This window comes from Grus americana, chromosome Z (genome assembly GCF_028858705.1).
Source record: "Grus americana isolate bGruAme1 chromosome Z, bGruAme1.mat, whole genome shotgun sequence".
Lineage (NCBI taxonomy): Eukaryota > Metazoa > Chordata > Aves > Gruiformes > Gruidae > Grus > Grus americana.
The window spans coordinates 54,010,488-54,029,501 of NC_072891.1; the positions used below are offsets into that span (position 1 = coordinate 54,010,488).

Consider the following 19,014-nt stretch of genomic DNA (forward strand, 5'->3'; position numbering starts at 1 on the left):
TCCACTCAGATGCTTTAACTGGACCTGAAATTTTGCATTAATGAACATTGTGCTACTTTTATCAGGTGTTTAACTTCTTCCATCTTTAGATTCTCAAAACTTGTTTGCACTTGGTGAGATCTGTACTGAGGAGTACGTAATGGCACAACTAACAAACAGTCTAAGACAAGAAAAACATGGAGCTAAATACTGAAGGTGTGAACATTTGCAGCTAGACTTCTCAGCTGATGTACTTCTCTAATGTCTAAAGTACAGATAGCACATGGCGTCCAGTGAAGCACAGCTGCTCCTCGATCTGTTTGCATGGCAGATGTACTTTCAGGTGTGTCTTCCTATATCAATCCTTGCCTGCCCACAGGCAACTGTATGTCCAATGTGAATATATCACTTATTTGCAAAACAAAAAATAGAAGAGGTTGTCACTAAATGATACCATGTTCATTTCCTAATATTTTGATGTTTAATAACTTAGATGGTGAAAAGGCACAATGAGTATGTCATCCACTGTATTGCTCTTAATCTTGCAGAATTTTTGTGATGAGTGGTTTCTGAATACTTCAAAACTGACAAATGAGCACTATAACCCAATCTGGAAAAAGCAGCTCTTTAAATGGCATCCCAATGTCTGCTCCTGGTTCCTGAATATATAATATAGCAAAACCTCTTACAATAAAGGAGGTAGAACTAACCAATTGCATTTATAGACAGTTTTCAATGAGATGCAAACTTACATGTCTCTTCAAACTGAGAGCTGATAATTCTATTCCGAACCTGCTTTTGGCATTACAATTTAGGCTAGTGATGTGTTATTAAATATGACAGTGATGGCTCTTCTACTCCATGGTCTTCATGTTCATGTATAACTCTTTTTTCTTCTTTTTTCCTCCATCCCAAAACAACTGCCACTAATATTAAAAATACCTCTCTTTTCAGCATAAAAGTGCATTATATTCTGTGCTTATGAAACATCAAAATTTACCTCACAATACGGTTAAGAAATTCTCTGGGTTTTTTGCACACAGAAATGGATTTTGAATATCCAGTTAAGATTAAGATATGAATGCAGGGAATGGGTGAAGAAGCTTCAGCATTCCCAGGAGACTATCCTTGCTACAGTAAATTTGCCTCAAAGATTTACAAATATCAGTAGTAACGTTCATCCTAAACCAATCAATAAGCAGCCTTTGGTTCCACAGTTCTGGCTGTTCAAGAATGAAAAAAACAGGCAGGTTTGTTTATGAGGCAGACAAGCTCAGACATGTTACACTCAATTGCAGCTGAAGATATGTAAAGTCTTCATAGACGTAACATTTATTAGCCAAGCTGCCTCTATGATGTATTTTAAGAAAAATCCTTTTTCAAAGGACGCAACTTCATGAATGACCATGGACAGCTCAACGCTGTGTGTAAGGACTGTTCCACACGTTGCCTATCCTAATCCCATTTAACACATCAGAGCGTTTTTTTTGTCTAATTGAAGTAAGTATACAAACACCCTGAAACTGTTAAAGCTAAGTCAGGACAGCACTTCTATTTGATCCCCACATAGTGCAGCTGGCTCTATTAAAACAGAATAGCAGGGATGAGTAAGAAGGCAGAGATTACGAGCCCCTATAACGTAATGATTTTAAGCTTATCTTCTACCTGTGATTACACTCTACAGGACAAAGATTTTTCCAAGGGCTACTATTTATTTATGTTATCTCACTCTAAACACCAATGGAGTAATATCATTGGACAGACCCAAACTATATCACAACAGAATTTCTAATCTACTCTTGTAGAAAGCTGTGCTCCTGCAGAACTGTGCTACTGTGTGCTGATAAGAAATCTGTTGTGGAACTACTGCAGCTACTTTCTGCCTTTGGTAAGTGCTAATCAATTCGTTCTATGTTTGTAGTGGGAAACAGAAGGAGGGATGCATAGTAAAGGTCTTACTCAGTTTCAAATATGTAGATTTGCACTGAACTTTGCAGATCTCAGAGTCTCTCCTGCAGCAGGGACTACAAAAGATTATTTTTTTTATAAAAAAGCTAATTAATAACATAATGTCTATCCCTTCCCATAGACACGCCATTTTCAGCTGTGCTGGACACTTGCCACAGCTAGAGAAGGCATGTTAGGTGTAGCACTTAGGGGCTTTTAAAGGAGTGGATGCTTATTTGTACTGCCCCCATCTTTCCTATTAAATAGCAATGAAATGTGTGCTTTTTAGGCACATCACCTGGTCGCTATGGTATAAAGGTAAATTATAGACTAAAAGAGGCTTGTGGGTGTTCTAAGTAACACAGATACTAGGCTTAAGTGTTTTTATAATTCACTGAATTTATTAACTTCAAACACTTGCACAGAAGGAAGAACAAGGCTACTACATTTGCACTATGTACTTTTGAAGATTTGATGTTATTGATTGTAGCCCAGTAAAAAAACTTCTAATCTTCCCTGTATGTCTAATTTAGCATTATTTTTAAGTATATGACCGGGTCACCAGAAATTAATTGTACGTAGTAATGCCATGAATTTTTCTGAAATCTTCTGAAGTCCTCAAGTAAATGAGTCAACAAAGCCAAATATATTCTCTCTATACAAGTTTTATTTCGTAACAACCCTCAGGTAGATTTTGCTTTTAACCTTTCAGAGTTCTTAATCCAGTTAATATCGGGCATTTGTTCATAAATAGTAAGTCACACAAAGGAAAATCAACTGTAAACTCTCAATTACTCGTCAATGGTCATCTTTTTTTTAAATGTAGTTTCTACACTTAAAGATAGGTGTTTAATTGCAGCATGTCTTTTGGTTACTTTGGCCGATTACTATTGTTTCTTAAATACACAATTGAGCATTTGACATGGAAAGACAGTTCTTTTAGAACTTAGTCCTGCTTTGTTAGTGTCAGTGGAACTCATCCAGGATGCCAGGAGCTGCCCACTCAGAAATTATTGTTCGACTGAAGCCTTGATGAATGGCTTCATGCTATGGAGTGTGAACTAGCATCGCCATAATTAAAGCACTGATGAAGCTTCTGCTGTCAGTACTTCTGTATGTTAAGTAAAGCTTGTTCATCATAAAATGTAGTTTCTTCAAAACTAGATTATTTTCACAACTCCTAGAAAGAAAATAAAAGACTGCTTCATTTTGACACTTTTTCCCTCACATGGAATTGTCCTGTCCAGAGATATTTAGCCTCACTTGAATGGTTCTGTGCCTAAATAGTGTTCACATACTTCAAAATTATAATTTGAAATGCCTTTCTTTTAAAATTTCAGAAGGTGTTATTTTTAGGCTAGCTTGAGGCAAAACAAATTTACAATAGACTCTATATGGTAGGTGTCAAGTGATAACCTGAATATCCTGTACTCTTAGGAGCCTGATATTTGGAAAAGTGCTGTTGGAGAGAAATGCAGAGAAGTCTCTTTCAAAAAAAAAAGGTGAAGTAGGGCAAACCCCAATTATTCTGCAGATTTCAGGACTGCAAATACTAGAAGTTGCAGAGTTCCCACATATTGGAAACATGTTGTAAAGAAGAACAGAGTAGGCAAGCTTACTTTGGTCCTGAAGCAAATGGGATGCACATTTTAAGAGGTCATTAGAGAATACGACTCTTGGTTCTAAGAATTAGGTAGTAAAATGGATGAAAGGACAAATCTGAGAGACTGAATTGAAGTCACTTTATCTTCAGGAAAGAAATACCGTAGGCCTGAAAAGAAATTAACAGAAGCAATAAAGCCACTTTCAATTCTGTGGTGCACAAGACCAAAGAGACACACTATTTTACTGCCACCGGTGTGCAAAATTAATTATGCAGATTAAATGCACTACTGCTTCCCTTTTAGTCTCAGAGCTACCTTGGGAATGGCAAAGGGACAGGAATGCTTGACAAGACTGTTTACAGGGAAGGGGCAAGACAGAGAATTTTACTAAGACTTAAATTACCTTCTTTAGTTTTTGAGATTAGAATGTCACAACTATTGTCACTAAGTTCTTGGTAACAGCCAGTACTTTTAAGAATCCATGACTAGTTTAGCATCACAGAGGTGAGATGTGTTTCCCTTCCTGTTCCACCCTCTTGTTGGCGTTTTGACTTTTCATTTCCATAATTTTCATGTTTTCTTTTTATTTTAAAGAGCAGCAAACAACTTTTTGCACTGGGATAAAAGACAAAGTTGGAACCTGTCTCTCTGTAGACATGCTTGTGCACTGCACCTCCCTGCAAGCACTCCTGCTGGCAGGGAAGGAGGAACCAACTATCTCCGTCTATCCAGAAACACAGCGTTTTTCAGGCCTCATACCTCCCGTCTCAGACTCTTACTGCATGCACGTTTGTGTTCTTCCTTGGCTGAGAATCACACACTTCTCATCCCTTAGCTTGTAGGCCATCAGAATGCAGTTCCCGTTGAGTCCTGTCCCTGCGCCCAATTTGTTAATCGACACTGCTTAGTAACCATTAAGCATTATCTATCACCTTTGTTGAGAGGAGGAGATGGATGATTATTTGTCATTTGGATAGGTCTGCACCTATCCAAAGAGCTAAAGTAACAGAGGGGAGACTCACTCATTAAACACCTCGCAAAGAATGAACAGAAAGTCAGTCTTTGTCCTGCTGATCTGCCTACATTTTACAGTCTTCAATTTACACAGAAGCAACAAAGATCTTGTGATCTGAATGCACTGACATGTAGGAATGGAACTCTGACCTCCAGCAGTCCCATCCTATGCATTGAGCAGAACAGTACTTATGCAGGCGTGCAAAATGCACAAATCTCAGGCAAGACTGCAGTTCTATTCTTATACCTTGAATATGTAAAATCAAAAGCTAATGCTATATGAGGATGCATAAACCAGATCGAATCTCAGATGAGAAGCAGCTTCAAAGGTCAGAGATGTGCTAGTCTGAGTTCAGCATAATTTTTGGATCAGCATTAGTTAATTAATAATCTTACACATTATTTAAACTCAAATCCTCAGCGACTGCTGCATATATATCCAAGTTTTCAGAGTGGTACAAGTGACAACACACTATGAAGCAGCAAGCTTAAGATTCCATAACTACCCATTCTTCCCTTGAGGAATATTTAGCTAATAATTATCCTTTATGCAAATAGAGCAATGCCTGACTGAAGACTTTCATTCATTCCAACGTGCAAAAACAGAGCTGAACATTCCTGTCAAAAAGCTATCCAGGTAAGAGATTTGCCTCCCCTCTCACACCTCTGAACTCAGGTTTTATTTGCTCTTGGCCTGTTTTCAAAGGTGCAAAACTGCTGTTTTCAGTTATTTTGCACACTGGTGTTGCTTTTTAAGTTTTGTCATTATTCTGTTCTTCATAAATATTGCTTGTAGATACTGGGGCAAAGGTTTGTAAAGCATGTAGTCAGCTGCAACTGGTATGGAAGTAATCTTTCCTGCAAACCCTGGTCTAAGGGTTCAAGACCAGCCATTTGGCTTGGTTTTATTTGTGCTTAAGAAAACCTTATGAAGCTTATCAAATTATTATTAAAACTGAGTACTTTCTTAGTGATTAAATATGAAACATGGTTTCCAAAATATTGTCCTTATTGTGTGCAGTAAACCCAAGATACTGGGAAAAAACATGAGAATTGGGTATCAATTTGTTTTTCTTTACAATAGCCTAATGTGACTAAACAAAGTCCAGCAAAACCACAGGGCAGAAAACAGAGCTTAGTGTTTAGCTTTGTGACTGATGACTAAGGTCTTGGAAAGCTGTCTTGAAAGATTTTTTTTAAAAAACAGACTTTCACTTCGGACACCTACTTTTCCAAAAGGAAGAGGTCTGATTTTTAGGAATGTTCTTTGACCCCATAGAAAATGTCTTTTTAGTGGTCATGCCCTAGCGTGCCAAAATTTTGACCAGCACATTCTGGAACCACTGAACAAAACCAGTCCCTGGAGAACTCATGAAACAACTTGATCATTTATTTTCAAGATCTGATCATTCCTAAGGATGATCTGATGGGACAGCTGTAACGACAGCTGCTGGCTCACTCTGTGAGTTCTACTGTAGCCTGCTCATCACCTCTGTGATTGTTACATGTCAGTGGCTGTCATCTTACTCACTGAGACACTGGACTGAGAATCTTTGGGAAAATATTAATTGAATCACAGCTGCTCATGAATGCAGGCATTTGAAAAAGAGCCTAATTTGCCTTGGAAATACTAGATCAATTTATAGCTGGAAGTGGAAGTTGTGAATTGGAGATTTTAATTAGAAATACACAAATCTATAAGATTGCTTGACTCTCAGAATAGTATAGCAGTGTTTATGTGCAGAGGACTTAGACTAATGTTCTGGCTTTCCTGACTCATAGAGACCAACACACTGTAATATTTCTCCCTCTTTCACTTTTGGATTAGCATAATGTTGAAACTCAACAAGAAAATGCTTTGAAGCCACAGTATTTTGCCCATATACAGTAAAAAACTAACTAAGCCCATCAAGTTTCACATGATTTTCCAAAAAGCACTGCAATGTTCTTTGCCTAGAGCCTGAAAGCTTGCTAGGTCAGTGTTTAAATAAATGGTTTTGGTTGACGGCACCTTCCTTAAGTCTGCTTCCAAGTACGTCTAGGTCCTGGTGCTCTAAAGTTGAAAATACAATAGCTTATGCAACACAGAGAGAAACATTCTTTTCACTTGTTCTGTCACTTGATCCTTTCTAAAAGTCATAGGTTATGTCAACATTTCTAAGTAATTCTGCACAACAAAAGCAGATTAATAAATCAAAGCAGTAGGTGCTGAAGCTGTACTATATGGTATGGTATTGTATTGCATTGCATTGCATTGCATTATATGCATTTCAGGGGACTGTATTACAGACTAGTCAGGTCCCACAGACTAAATGTCCTCACCACATCTACTCAAAACTGTCCAAAGAACCAATTACTGTCTTGAGTTTTTATGCCACCATAAAGTGTCAAAGTGCACTGGGGCAGAGCTTCTGGGTACTTTCCTCTGAAAAAAATCTGGTTTGCAAGCATAACACGCCTCTGTATGCACCGTAAATGAGGCTAACCAGAGATTTTTTTCAAAACTGTGTTAATGCTCAAAACCAGAACAGTAATGTAGTCATAGCCATTAGAGACCAAGAGAGGTTTCTTACAGGCAGAAAAGGTTGCTGATATGAAAGATGAGTAACATGAACAGTTTAACTCAACACCTACAAGTGTTTTAAATCAAATGCTTAGCTAAACTGATGTCTCATGTTTTTCTGTGATTTATGCAACAAAAATACAAGCAAAGTTCAGATGATAAATAAAAAACTTGCTCTACTCACATTAGTTTTTAGTTGATTTTTCATAGTTTGGATATAGAGAAAACTGCATCACTTGGCTCAAACTATATAAAGGGCTCTATCCTTACTTACACTTGCAATCACTATTTCAGCAAGAGTGAGCGATTCTAGTATAGAGTTGTGATACACTGTCTCACTTCTGTCCCAAATACAGCATTTAAGAGATCTCCTTAGCATAAACAGGCAGGCTCACCCTGCCTACTCCCTCTTGGGCTTTCTAGAGATAGAGCTTCAGATTTTCTGGTGGACAATCAGGATGAGGAGACAAAAGGATGCATTAGAATAAAGTTTTGTTGGGTTGTGCTGTTTCACAAAGAACAAGTCATCCATCGAGAATGGTTATAAGTGTACCAGCAGAAACTGCTTGCCAAGGAATCTGCAAATAGAAATCCTACTGAATATATTGTGATGAATGTTTCTTCCCCTGCAGAGATTTTGTCGGGTCAGTGGCATGGTGAAAAGACAGGAAGAAAGGCAGGATTAAGGCCAACTGGAAAGTCGGCAGTTTGTTTGGCTTGAATGGTTCTTTGCTTTGTTTCTCTTTTTCACAACATGAACTGAGTCACTGCATTTAACCTGAAAGAATGAGTGGTTCAGGCCACTGCCGAAGCAAGAAAAAAAAAAAAAAGAAAGCTTTTAGCGTTTGCTCGTACAGTCAAGGGCAACTTGAAAAAACTTAACTGTGAAGATTCCAAACATCAAAACAGAATTAAAAATAACTAAGACTACTTTTCGTTGTAATGATATGGATGATACATATGTACATGAATGTGCATGCAAGTAACTTTCACTTGTATTAAACAGCTGACAATGTTCCAATACCAAAGTCAAATGCAATGGATAGACATGTTCTATGCTATATGCTGCTTCATCTGTGCATCCTTGCTAAGAACAGCTCTTTCAGCAAGTGATGGGAAGCCTTCACTTGAAAAAATTTCAAACATTATGTTCTGTGAAGCTCTGAGGGGTGAGAGGGAGCCTGAAATAGGGGTTGTCCCTTTTCTTGTAAACCGCTTAGTATGGGCTGAGCTGAAAATGGGTCTGTTTGGTGAACCAGTAAAGTAATCTAGTTACTGACACCCCTAGGGCTCCTGAATATTGTTCAAATATTACCACTGTGGAAGGGCAGTGTTGTATCTCAGTGACAGAATCAGAAGGCTGGAGTCTACTCATGTGCACAGTAGTAGACAGCTCTGCTCTCCACTCTCATGTCTTTTGGAGATGACAAGAGCATTGGAAGGTCCCAGCTCTCTGCTAGGCTACACAAGTGTACAGGGATTAGCACGCAGCCGTGGTGGAATTTAATTTTCTCCAGGTGAAGCTACTAAGTTATTACTGAGCTACAAGCATCACAGTCTCAGAACCTGAGGGTTACACAGTCGAAAAATGTCTTGCTGGTAACAACATCCCTTCCACTATTTGCTATGGCTTTACTATGTTCTAAAAACAACAATTAAATTCTAAACATTAACAGTTTCTGAAAACCAGTAACATCTCGCTTTAAAGCTGAATGTTTTACAGCTAGCATGTTCATTTGATGTGGATTTTGAAAATGTATCTAGCAGGACAAATGGTTATTTACAGGAAGGAAACACTTATTTTCAGAAGAAAAAAGAATTGAAGAAAATTACCACCTGTCAGCATTTGGCTGTGTTTTAGCTTGAATTTATTTATTCAACCATGAAGGTTCTTTTGACCTTTGTTGAAAATGCATCAAAATTGCTGAAAAGATATATGCTTTATCATACTAGCTTTTTTTGTTGTTGTTGGCTTTTACAAAAAGCTACTATTCTGATTACCCAGTGGGGCAGTACAGCCAAGATATATTACTAAATTATCATTCATACAGAAGATCTCTTAACAAATTTCTAGAGAAATTATATTCCAATAATCTTATAAACTGTTATCATCCTTCAGGAAGCTGCACAAGCAATGCATATGTGTGAGTTTTAATGTTTTTTTAATAAACACAAATTTACTTGCAAGTAAACCGTGTGAGTTTAGAGAGAGGCAGACAGCAACTGTGCAATTAAATATATGAGCCTAGTGTACAGAAGCCGATGCAGTATTTTTTATGTAGCGTACCAGAAGCACTCATTGGATATTGAACTGCCCACTAGCTTTTAAGTATGTAGAACAAGGGCACTGTATTTATTTCTTGGCTGTCTGAATTCACTTGGCTGTAAGAAGTGGGTAGCATTCGAACAGGACTTGCTGTCCTTATGCACAAGCTTCTCATTCTCCAAACTAATTTGGGTAAGACAGGAAGTGTTGGTTTTTTTGCATCTTAAAAATGAGTGTCCTTATTATAGTTACTAGCATTCTGTATTTGGTAAACTTTAATCACGTGCTTTTAAGTAACTTCTTTTATCTTTTCTCCCACCTTTGCGTTCTAACAAAGACTAGATCCAACCTATTTCCTCTCCAAGCAGATCTTGCCTAGCATAAGCACACAGTATATTACAGTCTAAAGTAAATTCGGCATCACTGATAAAAAATAGCCATCAATATTTCTAAATAACTACATTAAATTGCAATTAGTTTTCCCTTATGATGGAAATAAACCTTACTCACAAACATGAAGAAACTTATACAATGGGAGCTATAAACTATTTAAGGTAATTGGGATGGATAGAAATCTACTGATTTTTTAAAATGTATTTAAACTACTATGCAGGTCATTTTCAAATTGGACAATCAGTCCACACATCTCTAAAAAGAATCTCTTTTCTGCCTTTTACCAAATTATATACCTGTAACAGTTAAACATCCTGTTTCAAATTGTGGTTAAACTTTGCATGGCCTTAGAAATCACACTGTACCATTTAAAATAATACCTGGGAACTTGTTAATGACTTCTGCACTAGTTACAGATACATATCTTCTTACTGTTTTCAATTTGCTGGCAAAAGGTATTTGTTAAAATCTTGAAAAAAATTTCTAAGCAGGATTGACAGAAGACTTTATAATAAGCCACTCCCTATTTGGAGTGCTATGGATCGAAAGTATACAGGCTGTTGGTAATCTATTCTTTTGCTTATCAATTATACTTCAAGTTGGACTCATAAACCCTTTGTTTCTTCTCAGCTTGGAATTCTACACTTTAACGGGGTGTAACCAAACATTAGCAAAGCAAAATACTCTTAACAAAAAAAAAAACCAAACATGAAATTCACACAGAGAATGATGACTTCTATCACTAGAGCATAAACTTAGTATTAACTGTTAAAATCATTAAAATATACAAACAGAACACTGTGCCAGTAAGCATACTTCAAGTTTTAGGAAACTGATGCGTATGGCTTCTGTCTCTACATACTGACAGAGGAAAGACATTCAGCTGATACACTTTTAGTGTTAAGCATCTGTGTTAAAAAAACTTCATAAATTGCAACCTAACAGCCGTTTTCTTCACATTGCAGGAACACATACATGAAGTAAACACTGGGACAATGGAAAGACCACTTGAGGCTACCAGGATGGAAAACAGCACCTCTTCCTCCTTTCTCATGGAAAGAAAGACTCATGTCAAGATTAATAGGAAAGAAGTCATGCTAGCTAAGCTGAGGAAGAGCTGCTCCTGCACCCCAAAGAAGCTGAAGAACTTTGTCATGGACTTCCTTCCTGTTTTACGATGGCTTCCCAAGTACCAGTGCAAAGAGTACATTTGGGGGGATGTTATGTCTGGGTTAGTGATTGGGATCATTTTGGTGCCCCAAGCAATCGCATACTCACTGCTGGCAGGTCTGAAGCCCATTTACAGTCTTTACACATCATTCTTTGCCAACATAATCTATTTCTTAATGGGCACATCCCGTCACGTCTCAGTTGGCATTTTCAGCTTGATAAGCTTAATGGTAGGACAAGTTGTGGACCGAGAACTTCTCTTGGCTGGGTTTGACTTGAATGATGATGCCCCACCAGCCTTGGGTGACAGCTCTCTGCAGAATGACAGTCAGTCCAACACAACTGCCTTCAACCTTACAATTGCGGGGATGAATGCTGAGTGTGGGAAAGAATGCTACGCTATTGGCATTGCTACAGCCTTGACATTTGTGGCTGGAGTGTATCAGGTAAGTGGTTGCTGACATCCAGAGGCAAGGTATGAAGTTCCTACAGCTTCTTTGCATGACCTAAGCTTTGGTTTGACTCTTTTCCAATGAGGGATACAGCATCAGTTCACTTGAATGACCTTGGACCTTCCTTCTCCAGGAAGCCTAACTGTAGAAAGCATGAGGTAGGTAGTTTTCTTAGCTACTAGCAAGCACAGGTAAAACAAGAGTCTTCTGCAAGATTGTTAACATTGTTTTGATACTCTACTGCCTCTTGGCCTTGCTGCTTTCATGGGACCATGAATTCAATACAGATCTTACCATGAGGGAAATTCCCAGGTAGCTGTGTAGTTGAACAATGAAGAAATAAGTCTGTTTCCCTAGATACTTTAATAAAGGTGCAGACCCACTCACCTACTTCTACACAGGTTTACAATGTGCTGCTCAGTGTTTTGCTAGTGGGTACTATGTTCCACCAAAATGCTGTCCAAAGATAATTCAGCAGCAGAAAGGGCAAGAGGGGAAATAGACTGACTAACCTCCTTTTCAGACAGTGCCGGACTCTTTGAGACTTACCAATGTGCTGCATGTCACAAGGATATCAAGAGAACACAGAAAGAAGCATGATGAACATACTTACCTATTAATTGTGTGGTTTTATATATATATAAAATATATATGCATTAGGACAGAGCTAGCTATCTTCCTGTTTACTACGAAATTTCAGGTCATATTTATGAACAACAAAGTGCCCTTGTGAAGCTATATTTTCCAAAGCCATGAAAGGAAGGAGAAGCAACTGGTTAAGGACAGTATGCTGGGATCTGGGAAAGTTTGTGAGCTCTTCTGCCACTTCTGACAGGCATGCCACAAAGGCTGTCTGTGCTTCAATTTCCCTTCTGTTCACAGGGCTAAAATGAAAAGCTGTTTAATATAACAGTGCCACTAAAATAGGGATCTCAGCTGTCATCATTCAAGTTCTATTTACAAAGCAATGGCTGTAAGTTTTAACTTTATTCATTTTAAGACAGGAAAAAAGAAAATTGGCTTTGGTATAACAGAAGCATTTTTGGATCCACTGTTCTTTTGCATGGGAAATAAAATTCAGACAAGCCACTGCAGTGGAGTCACTTCAGACTAATGTTTGATTGACCCTGTCTCAAACTCCTCATTCACCTCTTGGGTTTGTAGTATCCCACAACAGTAAAAGGAATCATGTTTTAAAAGCAGACTGGAAAAATCAAACGATAATTTCTATTTTAGATTCGAACAGCCAAATGCCATCTGCCTCTAGCTAGTTCTCTCCCATCTGTACTTAATTATTTGCAGCACCATTTAAGGCTCATTATTTTTTTTCTTTCTTTTTTTTTGTGTCTCCTCAGGTTCTAATGGGAATCTTTCGTCTGGGTTTCGTATCTATGTACCTATCCGAGTCTGTACTAGATGGCTTTGCAACTGGTGCTTCCTTAACCATTTTAACAGCTCAAGTGAAGTATCTGATTGGAATAAAAATCCCACGTAGCCAAGGGCATGGGATGCTGGTTATTACCTGGATTAACATTTTCCGGAACATTACTCATGCTAACCTTTGTGATGTCATCACAAGTGCCATTTGTATTGTGGTGCTGGTCACTGCTAAGGAACTGGGAGATCGGTATAAGCATAAGCTGAAATTTCCTCTTCCCACAGAGCTGGTAGTTATTGTAGTGGCAACACTGGTGTCCCACTATGGTAAGTTAAATGAAGTGTATGCATCCAGTGTTTCTGGAGCTATTCCAACAGGATTTATTCCCCCCAAGGTACCACATTTCAACTTAATGCTCCGAGTAGCTGTAGATGCTTTGCCTCTTGCCATTGTCAGCTTTGTCTTCACTGTATCCCTTTCTGAAATGTGTGCAAAGAAATATGCTTACACTATCCGAGCCAATCAGGAAATGTTTGCTGTGGGGTTCTGCAACATCATTCCTTCTTTCTTCCACTCTTTTGCAACCAGTGCAGCTCTGGCAAAAACACTTGTCAAAACATCTACAGGTTGCCAGACTCAGGTCTCTGGAGTAATTAGTGCAATGGTGGTTTTGCTGGTTCTGCTCTTCCTGGCACCTCTCTTTTACTCCTTGCAGAAGTGTGTCCTGGCTTGTATCATCATTGTCAGCCTCCGGGGAGCCCTGAGGAAGTTTCGAGATGTGCCAGCACGGTACCATGTAAATAAGGTGGACACACTTGTTTGGGTTATTACCATGTCTGCCTCTGCCTTGATCAGCACAGAAATAGGGCTGTTGGTTGGTATTGTTTTCTCCATGTTATGCATCATTGTTCGGACACAGAGGCCACACACAGCCCTGCTCGGTCAGATCCAAGACACCACCTTTTATGAGGATGACTTAGAATATGAAAATCTCTCTTCTGTTCCAAAGGTCAAAATATTCCGTTTTGAGGCCCCACTTTACTATGCAAATAGAAACTACTTCCTAAAGTCTCTGTACAGATTGACTAACTTAGATCCTAACCTAGAAGCTGCTAGAAGGAAGAAATATGAGAAGAAGGAAAAGCAGCATCTGAAAAAAGGAGATCACACAACTGCTAATGGACTGGGCATTGGAGAAAACACTCTGCAATTAGTTCCTAAGCAAACTGATTTCCAAACCCTTGTTGTAGATTGCTCTTCCATCCCATTTTTGGACACCACTGGAGTTAACACTCTAAAGGAAATCCTGAAAGACTACAAGGACTTAAACATTTCTGTTCTCCTGGCTTGCTGCAATCCCTCAGTGATAGACTCTCTGAAAAGAGGAGGTTACTTTGGGAAAGATTTTGGAAATATGCAGGAAATGCTGTTCTACAGTATACATAATGCTGTGCAGTTTGCAAAAGACCAAAAGTTTTCTGCAGATTGCTCAGTTTAATCCTGTGTCTTCCTTGACAATTCACTACAAAAGTGACAGATGGGGAGGGGCAGTTTGCAATAATTAAATTATCAGACACACTGTTAGCTGTGTGTACAGCAATGGGCCTACAAGCCATTCTCCCCTGAGGAGCTCTGCTCTTTGTCAGATGCCACATAGAATAGCCACTGAGGATGCAGTCCAGGACCAGGATGGAACAGATTGGATTACTACCCGCACCTTCACTTTAAAATGCAGGTGATGTGCAATAGTGCGGTTTGGGATTGACTTCCCCCTTGTGCCATGATCATGTGTGACCCAACAAACACATCATGAGACTCATGCTGGAAGGTCTGCCCAGTGTCAGCTCACTCTCCCAGTGGTTAAACAGCTGGTTTGTGTCAAGAGGGCTAAGCTGTCTCCATGAAAACGCAACCAATCTAGCATGTCAGACACAAAGGTTTAAATTCTGGCTTGCAAGGCCCTGGCCCTTCCATCATTCTAGGTGTCCTCCTAAACAACTCCCGCTATCTGCATACAAATAAAAGGGATAAAATATTGTGGAATGTAGCGTATCTCTCCATCTTGATTACACAGGCTTAATGACACAACCTGCCACAGAAGTAACCGTGATCCATCACAGGTTCCTCTCAAAACCATCATTTCCAAAAATTACTGCTGGAGTCACCTGTATTACTGGCTTAAATCTGTAGTAATTAGTTACTGAAGGCTGTGATACCCTTAATGATGTTGGAAGAAATATGATTCTGATGCACAATTTTGTAACTAGTAAGAGGATAAACAGGATAAAGAAAAACTAATGGCTTTAACTGGCAGTCACACAGTTACCCAGGTAGTTGTACCATCCTGTGAAAATAAGTTGCCTCTGGTGGGCAGATGCAACTCCAATTCAGGACCATCAAACATAAAACCTCAGAACTGTAATACAGCACAGCATGTTCTTCCTGCAACTGTCTGCCTGGGTACAAAGAGAAACAGGAGAAAAGAGGGTACAGTGGGAAGATAAATCTGTGATCTGCCTAGAAAGGGACTGATGGGTCAGTCAGAACTGCCTGGCTAGTCTTCTCTGATGCAGTGCTAATGAAACTTTACAGTAGCATACCTGGGCCAAGTAAAGGGAGCAAAGTTGTGTATCCCCATATGCTGGAAAAATTCCACCCTGTTTGTACATAGGGGTTTTTTTCTCCTATCATGTTATTCTTTGATTTGAGGTCCACTAAACTATGTTTTCCAGGGCTGGGTCACTTTCTATAATAATTAGCATTAACTGCTGTTCATTTTGCTTTGTGTCAAATGATACCCCTAGAATCAGTTGTGTTGTTAAGTATGCATGTTCTCTCTTTACAAATAAGCATAGATCTAGATTTTGATTGTAACACAGATGGTACTCAGTGTTCTGGCCCATGGCATTGGCAGAATATCCTCCCTCATACTCAAGCTTATAAATACCTGCACGAAAGGTAAGACAGCTGCCCTATCTTTCTCTCCTTAATCATGGCTGGTTCACAGATGGCACCAAGCATGGAAGGAAATTCTATCACAGCTGCACCTCTTACAATTAGCAGACTCTAGATACAGGTTCCATGTGTGCAGAAGCCATTTCTCTGCTGTGCCATTAAAAAAAAATAAAAAAACAGGTCAACACATATGTGACTTGCTTATTTCAACTTTTCAGGTCACTGAATAAAAGAACACTCAAACTGAGGTTCTTCAGGTGCCCCAGAGCCTGTCTGGCTCTCAAGAACAAATATTTTCTTAAAGGAAAAGCAATACATTTCTAAAAGACAAAATAAAAAAGGATTGAGAATAGCACAATATTAGCTAAGTGATTCAATGCTGATGTTTTCATGCACTCATTATCGAAAAGCGTATCAGCTGCACATGTTAGTACTGCCAGAGCAGTAAAACCTGACAGAAACGTCTCTCAAGAGATTAAAGGATTGACCATTGGCAGCATTTTCCTGCCATAAACCAATTTAATTACATTATTCTTTAAATTGCTGACTTGGTATGACTAGCTTATTCGTGTCATAAAAGCAAATGAGCAGAGCCCAAGGACAAAGTATTGCTTTGCTTCTGGTTTTGCTTGTAATCATTCTTTGATCAAAGAATATCACTGTTAAGGTCCTGCCAGGGCCTAGCATGAGGAAGTGGGTTTACATGAGTTACTGCCAGACAATATCAATACAGGCACTCTTAGGCTGTTGTGCCAAAGCAAGCTGTCATTGGAAGTCTAATAAAATTGGTTTGGTACAAAAGAACACAGAGCCTAGCAATCTAGACAACTTTTATTTTCATGGGTCAAGCTACCAGCCTAGAACACAAAGGAAAAAATGCAAAGATACCCTTAACTCTAGACCAGCTGAGAATCAGAAGTCTTTTTTTCATCATATTATTTTTAAGAATGGCACCAAAGGATACCTAAGCAAAGAAACTTGGCTATGCATGAGGGGGGTTAAGCTTTAAGACTTATACTAGGAAGAAACTATTGACCAGAAGAAACCATAGGAACAGTTTTCTGTTTCAGTTTCATTGGCAGAGCTGGCTCACAATCAAGTTGTTGTGTTGGACAACGTCAAGCACAGCAGGGAAACAGCTTACAGTGCTACGATGTAGGGATGCTGGACTGTACATTTTTTCTAAGGAGTATGTAAAAGGTAGCTAAAAAAGCAAGCCTTTTTCTGGCACATTTATGTTTGCTATACTGCATTATACCGAGATTAAGGTTATGATGACTGAAAATGCTAAAAACTGCTGATTCTCTTCTCTCCTACCAGGAATTAGGTACCATGACTTGGAGAGGAGCTGGGGATGGGCTTGTAATTCCAACTAGGTTAATACTAATGTTGAAATAAAATCATTATATGCCTTTTAGGAAATGTTATATCCATCGTGTAGATTGACTATATTTTTGTTCACTGCAGTGCCTTGTATAAATCATGTATCCAACAAACTTTAGTACTGCTACATAAGAATAGGAAAGGGTTCTTAACTTGTGGACTGTGTGGGTCCCATGAAGCTGGGCAAAGAGTTGGGAGTCTTAACCTCAAACTCTCCTGCTGACTAGTGCAGCATGACCAGAATGTGTGGTTTAAGTGTCAAGATGGCTGTATTTACTGGCACTGGTAACTAACAACCTGGGAGCTGTCCAGTCCATGAAAGATGCCTTGGGTTCCCCTGTAACCACGAATATTCCTGTATCATATGACCTAGAGACAAATGTGTGCTTTTGGTTGGAAAATAAAACTAGCAGTTCTTTGAAAACAGTTTACCTTGTGGCATCCTTTCACAAGTAGTAAAATAACAATAATTTCAATAATTTGAAATAAAAAAAATATAAGAGGTGGGTTTGCTGTCCTAGAAAAGGGTTAAAATACAGCGATGCACTCAGCATTGAAGGATTAGAAGACATAATGAGAAAGAGCATTACAGAAGTGAGAAGGGAAAGGTGGCAGTCTTCTGTGTAAGCACATCTGCTTCTTGGGAGGAACATTTATGACACCCTTTTACAGATGGTACAACTGTGAAGAAAAGCAATGCCTGTATCTGTTAGCTTTCCACACTGGCGGTCCCCCCTAGTCCTCTGTTTTCTGTAAGTGCTCTTCTTCAGTCAAGTACCTACCATCACCTTCCAAGAATTCTTCTCTACTCACCAACCCCATGACATAACACAGTTTTGTTGTTACAGGGTTCTCACTCAAAACCTCTTTACGTCCTTCTGGAAATCACTGGTTCACGAAGAGAACTGCATATGCACAGAATTCAGCATCAGGACTGAACTCCTCCTGTTCAGATTTGCATTCTTGCCCCTGTTCCTTCTTTGAATCCCAATGTTTGTCGGCAGGCTCCATGCTCTCTCCCTTTCCAAACCATTGCTGCCGCCCAGTTCACTGGTTGTCTTTCCACAACTTAAGTGTCTTCTTGTCTTTGACAAATGTACATTTTTGCAAAATGAGCAGTTTTAGCTTGGTTCTAAACAGTAGTGAAGTTTCTAATTCTTACAAAGCTGGGATAAATATTGAGGCCAGTGGGTTAGAACCCCACCCTTGAGGTCTGGGGCTTCCTGCTTGACTGCTGTTTCCATGCTCCTACAATTTTGATTGTGTTAAGAAGGTCCCACTTTGAAGGACTCAGTGCCTCACTCCCTACAAAGGCTGAGCAGAATCCGTAACAGACGCATTCGTTTCCCTCAGTCATCTGCAAAGCCCAATCAAAGACATGCCACAGCTGAGACAGGTTGTCAGGAGGGGTTTTGGCTTCAGAGTGTAGATGTGGCTTTCCTTTCAAAGGTACTCACTGGTTTTTCTGTAAGTCAATTGGTTACAGAAACCTGAAAGACCCAAGCCATCTCTCAGCAGAAACCTCTGAGATCTAAGACAAGGACTCCAGCAGTGGTGAGCAGTGACAGTTGTCCTTGCCCCTGCTGAAGCTGGGTCACTGCAAGAGTAAGTATAAAACCCATAGCCCAGTAGGAAAGGGAGGCACAGCACAGGAAAGGGTGTTTACTTGGAAACTTCCACAGGGAAAGATGGGGGGTAGGAGCTGTGTTACCTGCTATATTCACAGATGGACTAACATACAGAGGTACCTCTGGGGTACAGATGCAATACTCATCTGTGTGCAGGACCTCCAAACACCTTCCCAAACAAACCCACATACACAAGCACACTCTAATATCTAGGAAGAAAACCTCTCCTTTCCCTAATGTGCACTCTGAAACACTCTGAAACCCATTACTCCTTAAATCCCA

General features: G+C 39.3%; 2 protein-coding genes across 7 annotated transcripts in view; one reads left to right on the top strand and one right to left on the bottom strand.

Moving 5' to 3' along the window:
- The window catches only part of IDUA (alpha-L-iduronidase), a 56,773-nt gene that overhangs the window by 32,953 nt on the left and 4,806 nt on the right, over positions 1 to 19,014 (bottom strand). The gene's annotated exons all lie outside the window — the stretch shown is intronic.
- SLC26A1 (solute carrier family 26 member 1) lies at positions 1,823 to 17,505 on the top strand. 2 transcript variants are annotated; one of them, XM_054810340.1, is made up of 4 exons: positions 1,823 to 1,867; positions 5,103 to 5,181; positions 10,732 to 11,382; positions 12,744 to 17,505. In XM_054810340.1, exons 3-4 carry the CDS (start codon positions 10,762 to 10,764, stop codon positions 14,262 to 14,264), a joined length of 2,142 nt encoding a protein of 713 aa, XP_054666315.1. In that variant the 5' UTR covers positions 1,823 to 1,867; positions 5,103 to 5,181; positions 10,732 to 10,761; the 3' UTR covers positions 14,265 to 17,505. The 2 variants fall into 2 exon arrangements, with proteins under 2 accessions (XP_054666315.1, XP_054666314.1); XM_054810339.1 differs by lacking the exon at positions 1,823 to 1,867 and having other exon boundaries at positions 5,019 to 5,181.

Coding starts and splice junctions, on each gene's coding strand:
- SLC26A1 (XM_054810340.1), top strand. CDS start 10,762: ATGGAAAGACCACTTGAGGCTACCAGGATGGAAAACAGCACCTCTTCC. Junction 11,383..12,743: donor TTGTGGCTGGAGTGTATCAG/GTAAGTGGTTGC, acceptor GTGTCTCCTCAG/GTTCTAATGGGAATCTTTCG.